General features: G+C 39.6%; 1 protein-coding gene across 1 annotated transcript; it reads right to left on the bottom strand.

Moving 5' to 3' along the window:
* Window positions 1-931: 931 nt before the first annotated feature.
* On the bottom strand, window positions 932-5,479 carry LOC128897563 (retinal-specific phospholipid-transporting ATPase ABCA4-like). The gene is made up of 4 exons (XM_054165563.1): window positions 5,391-5,479; window positions 3,771-3,906; window positions 1,583-1,686; window positions 932-980 (listed from the first exon to the last, which is right to left on the bottom strand). The coding sequence occupies exons 1-4, from the start codon at window positions 5,450-5,452 to the stop codon at window positions 932-934; spliced, it is 351 nt and encodes a 116-aa protein (XP_054021538.1). The 5' UTR covers window positions 5,453-5,479.
* Window positions 5,480-6,083: the final 604 nt, after the last annotated feature.

Here is a 6,083-nt window from a genome sequence, read left to right as displayed (position 1 = left end):
TCACACTATATGCCCACTTAAGGTCCAGTCACAGGAAAGAAGAACAAAATTGATCTTGTTTATTAACAAAGATACCTCTTTCCATGCCTGCATGAGAATTGGCCATACTCCCTTTCGGTTTTGGCTCTATTATGGCATTCTGCTTTTATCTGAGAAATCTGAAGATGAGATAATTTTCATTAGGAGGTGTTTCTTTTTTTTTTATAAAGAAAAAAAGCACATTTATTGCCCGAGTCTGAGATCTGAATTAATTCTTCCCCTCCTGGCTGAGACAATGTCTGTTTTTACTGGCAGCTGGTAAGACAATGAAACAGTCTCCCAGCACAAGTGTGACCTTGGTAGTCTCCTACACTCAAGATGGCACGAATCCGCTTGTAAGCTGAGCAATGCACTCTGCCTTGGGACCTGACTGGTAGCAGTTGACTTTAGAGTTAAACAAGAAAAGCCTGCCAGCTTGAAAGAACCTGACAGAGATACTGTCTTTAATGCTCTTTACAGGTCAATAAGGAGGAAGGAGATTCCTCTTCTTGTGACTTATAATGAAATCTGTTAGAGGAAGATTTTGTTCTGTACCAAGGACCTGCCTTTTCCTTTGATGCTTTGAGCATGTAGTGTTCCTGTAGAGCAGAAGCTGACTGTTGCTAGAGCTGTTGTAGTTATGAGCATAGTGCTCAGAAAGATGAAAAAAGAAAAATCAGTATAATACTGAGCATGGGAACCTTTGTTTTACCCTTGTATTGCACATGTTTGCACTCTGCATGCCAAGTGCTAGTCTATGCAACTGCCTGCTGATGTGAAGCAGGGGACACCTTTGCTTCTCGGCTGGCTCCAGCTGCACAAGGATGCAAAGGGATTTCCTCATCTTCCATCTGCTGTTTAGCAAAGCTCCCAAAAACCTGTGTGAGGAAAGAAATTGTCACTATGTCATCAGCTAGTATGAGTTAGTGGAATATTCATACATTTGGATCCTCTTGGCCTTTCTGCAGGAAGCAGACAGAGGAATCTATAGACATGAACATTGTGTATTCATTCTTTATTTTGATAAACTTCCTTGCAACTTCCTTCCTTTGGATGCACTTGTAACTGAATCCTCTTTTTCCTTAAGAAGGAGATGGGTTCAGCAAGCTCTGCATAGCTTGCACAATGTCAGTTTGGTTGTGATAGGAAAGAATAGACAGAATATTTTAGAGGAAGCTGAAAGGCAGCCAGGAATGTCTCCAACATTCCTGTGAAAGACAGCTTTGCATATATGGACCCCCCAGCTACTTAGAAAAGCAAGGAGATAAGGCTAATACCTTCTAGCAGATGGGTGTTGCCAACAGTCCCAGTGGACTTTCCAGGTATTAAGAATGGTACATATCCCACACACTATGTTTTCCCATTAAAAACACCATTAATTTAGTTGTATTTTAGCTGCTGAATTGTACCCAGTCATTTGAAGATACCCTCTACCACGATGTTTAAATGAGCACAGAAGGCTTCACATTCTTCCACACTTTCAGAATAGGAAACAAATATTTGAGATAAAAGCCAGCAGATAAACTTCATCTACTCTGGGATTCTGACATCTAACCATTTTTACCTGTGAGAGGTTAGAACCACAGCTGGTCTGTCTCTGAGCATGCTGACAATAGAGTCACACAGAAGGCCCTGGGATTGAGGGTCCATTTCAGTAGTTGGTTCATCCTGTAAAGGAAATGTCAGCACACAGAGATTCAGAGAAGCAGATATGAAAATGTATTTAGAATCAAGTTATTGTGTGCTTGGTTCTTAGCACAGAGCTGCTTCCCTACTGAAATCTGTGCCTTGAGAAAGCATATGTACCCTGAGAAGCATATGAGTGAATGGGAACTCATGTACTTCTTGGCACAAAGCGAAAAAGAGACAAGTACAAGGAACTACAGGTAAGAATATAATTCTCTCTGTGCAGGGGGCAGCTGTGGGGAAGCAAATGAAGAATTACTTATCAAAAATGAAAGCATTTGTAATATCTTATTACAAAAACCATTTAGGACCCAGACCAGAAATAAATGGAAAGAGGCTTATGTGGTAGCACTTACAGCAAATTGTATCAACTTTGGCTCCCATGTTTTGGTGGACATTAGAGATATAGGTCAATATACTGGAGAAACAAAGACTCTTCTATCTGTAATACTGGCTTTTAAGGCAGAGATGGACACTTCCAATCAAATACTCCTTTTCTAAGGCAATAACTCTTGTAAAAGGAGAGCAAGTCTTCCCCAAGGAATCTTCTTACTCACATAAACATATAGAACACATTTCTCAACCCAAGAAGCTATTAAAATTACCCTGATTTACATGAGCTAAGGATCCAGTCCTGCATTAACTGGTTAACTCAGTTAAGTAACAATTATTTTTTTTTAATCTTGGGAGGAAAAAAAAAAAAAATAAATCAACATTTTGTCTTAAATTATGAGAAAAAAAATTGTTGGGATGTTTACCACATACAGGCAGAATGTATGTAAAGACATTAAATGGCACAAGGAACCATGCTATCAAAAGGGTTTTTTTTCAGCATACAAATTAAGGTTTTACAGTATAATGTAAATGATTGTTGTAGTAATAGCATTTAGAATTTCCCTTGAGACAGGCAGTTTTCTGCTACCTTATGTTAACGATGAGCATTTGTACAGTTTACTCTAAATGAGTACAATTTATTCCAAAGATATTAAAGGCTGCCAAAAGGTAGCTATCTTCCTCTATTCTGCTGGAAAAAGCAGCAAAGTATATGTTGTAAGATCATAATTTATTTGAATAGCTGTACTCTGATAAGAAAAGGCAGACTGAAACCAAAGATGGATTTAAATTCAGATTTGTCCGAATTATAGATTTTATCTCAGACCCTTCTTTGTTGAAGATCTTGCTTTCATAATCCCTTGGGGTCCATTAGAAACCTAATTATGCCTCCCAGTCTATCCCTGAAATACACTGACACGTAAGTTGAGGGCAGAAAGCAGCTTGCAAAGACTGTCATAGAAGTCCTTATACTTCTTTAGCACACAGTTTTTATGAGATGTTGTATTCAGTGATCACAAAGGTATGTTACCATGACACAAACTAGCAAGACAAGTAGTGGGCAGCCAGTCAGAGCAGTGAAGAGCTTGTGCTTGTACCCTTGTAGGTACCAGCTAGCTGGTCTGCACACAAGTCCCAGGTTCTGGATGCCCCATTCAGCAACCTTTGAGAAAGAGTGCCTTTTTCACACAGCAGCTAATGCATGACAGAATTGCTGACACAATCCTCTTCTGCCGGAGAAAATGGCAGTCCCCTGGGTTTTAGCACACTCATTTTACAACTGGAGCAGGGAAGTCCAAAAAATTTGTGATGATGAGAGGAATTCTAACTACTTGAGGGAAAGCCATGAACCAGTCTCAGTGGTAGACTTTCTATCTGTAAGAGAACTTAATATTTTCTTCTGGAATCTTCTCCATGTTTTCTATCTTGTATATAAAACATTTTGAAGATGAACAAACCCACAACCAGCACAGTTCTGAGTCATGGCAATTGCATCTTTAGCCTTTTGTGGTTGGCACCACAGTTTCGTGAGTACCACTTACACCTAAGAACCTGCATTTGAAGTGTGGTCTCGTACTTCACTTTCCAAATGACAGGAACCTCTCCTAGGACTTCAAAACACAGAATGGCAATCCCACTTTGGAAATTCTGGCCCTTGGCATGTTATGAGCCCAGTTAACCATCACAAATATTCACTGTTACCTATGTATAAGTCAAACCCAAGACTGCTTTACCCTCTTAATTTCCTCAGCTGGAACCCCCTTGCGGTGTGCATCTAAGTGGAGATGTTCTCTTCCTGTGTGCAGGTCACCAATGGCATCGAACTGAGGGCAGTGCCCCTCTGTTTTGATGGACGTTTGAAATGTGAATCTAGGAGGGGAAAAAAAGAACCTTAGTTCTATCACATTAGCATTAGGATAGACAGTTTGAATAAAATCTTTCTTTTCTGAGGCAACAACTCGTACAAGGGGAGAATGAAGTCTTCAGGATATGACACCCTACTAACAATGTCTGTGCAGAATATCAAGGAAAGTATTCTCACCTAATTCAGGTCAGGCCTTACTCATTTGTCTATCTACGTACAGGCTAACTTAGCATGAAATTCTTTGAACAGCCACTCAGATCTTGTTTTTTGCAAATGGTGTTTGTTTCTGGAAGAAAAGAAACACCATCTCAGAGCATGTTGACTAGGAACAAATGAACAAGACACAAATCTAACACTTCTTTGGTAGTAGAAGTAGGGAGAAGAGAGAATCACAGAACAGTTAAGATTGAAAGAACCCTCTAGAGATCAACTTGTCCACTCACCCTGCTCAAGCAGGGTCACTTAGAACAGGTTGCTCAGGACCATGTCTTGGCAACAAAATAGCTATTGTTCAAATTACATCAATGGACAAAGCATCAAATCCCAACTACACCTAATAAACCAAGACACGTAAGTTGGAACTAAACTAACATAAATGAATATCAGATCACCTTGTATTAACTTATGACAAAGATGCTAGCAACAGCCAGAGGAAAGTCCCAAAGCTCTGATCACAGTACCTTGTGGGACTGGTTATCTTATGTTTGCAGCTTTTGCTATTAGATCCAATTGCTTTGTCCCACTGTTAGTATTACTGTAATTTACCCACAGAATTTATAACAGATTGGTGGAAGTATAAAGCACCAGTGTGTGTTAACTGTGGTCTCCGTCAGTGCCATGAAGATGGAAAAGAGCTGCTAGGTCATTGAGACTATGATCTGGACAGTTCTAGCCTGGTAAATAGACTGCCCAAGGCATTTTTTAAGGTACTTGCCTATTGCTTGCCAGCTACTACAGCATGTCCAGATATCACATCAGGATCTGCAGTCAGCATTTTGAATGTTGTTGTTTTGCCAACGCCGTTCACTCCCAAAAGACCAAACCACTAAATCACAAAATTTATCACGTTCTTTAGTATTTCCAACTTGCAGATCAGCAGAAGCATGAAATATGAACTGATCCACGGAATGCAATCTAGTGTTATTGAACAACATACCCCTCTGGGATGGATGCCAACACAGTGTGTGTGTGGGGGAAGCCAAGACTTCTGTAGCAAAGAAAATCGGATTTTTTTTAGTTTAATGTTATTGGCCTGAGGCAACTTTAGAACCAGGACAGGAGTAAATAAACAAAAAGAGTAAGCATTCTATAAAGTCAGATGTGTATTTACATTAAATAAATTTTTTGTGATCTCTAATATACAAATTTTCTGCATGCAGCCTTTTACTTCTTATCTTTAGCACCAGGAGACAGACATGGGTAGCTCTGACATATCAAACTGAAGTGGAACAATACAGCAGGAGAAGCTGAAGAATGATAGGTCTCTTACTCGTTAAAGAGCCCAGCACTATGTGCAGTCTTTGCATTTCTGTAGCTCAAGTTTGCATGCATTCTGACAGCATACTGCAGATGTCTTCAATGTCTAGGAATAAGATGAATTGGTAGTAGAAATGGGCGCTAGCAGAAATCACTAAGAGTCATTTCAAGTGATAAGGTAAAAAAACTCAAGCAGGGAAGATTGCACTATCCTTGCTGGACTTCTCAGTGGTTTGATTTCTCATCAAAAGGAAGCAGCCTTGATTTCCAAAATGCTTGTTATTTTCTAAGGCACAGGCAGCTTTTGAGATCAATACTATCTGAAACCACAGCTGAAATAAATTTACACTAGACTAAATTGCTTAATTCTTAAAATATTACCTTGGTCAGTTCTTGTAATTCTAAGGCATTTGTTTTGTTCCCACTACTCATAATTCTTTTTCTTTCTTCTGCAATGTCCTTATCTTCATCAATAACAGGTGACATGGCAGTCCCAGCAAACCTGGAAAAACCCAAGAGACTGGCTGCAGAAACCACAACTTTCTCGAGCTTGAGTTAAAACAACAGTGTGAAACAGTGGCTCATTAATTGTCCAAAATTTGACTGGTGGAAGCATTGGATTGAAAATTCACAATCTGGCATTGGTTGGAGCTTTGCTGCTGTTGGAAGAATCCCTGACCTTTGAAAATTTAGTCTCTACTGAAAA

The sequence above is a fragment of the Dryobates pubescens genome, chromosome 11 (assembly GCF_014839835.1).
Source record: "Dryobates pubescens isolate bDryPub1 chromosome 11, bDryPub1.pri, whole genome shotgun sequence".
In the NCBI taxonomy this organism is placed as follows: Eukaryota; Metazoa; Chordata; class Aves; order Piciformes; family Picidae; genus Dryobates; species Dryobates pubescens.
Note: the sequence above shows the minus strand (reverse complement) of the source record. Positions and strands in the feature narration are given on the sequence as shown.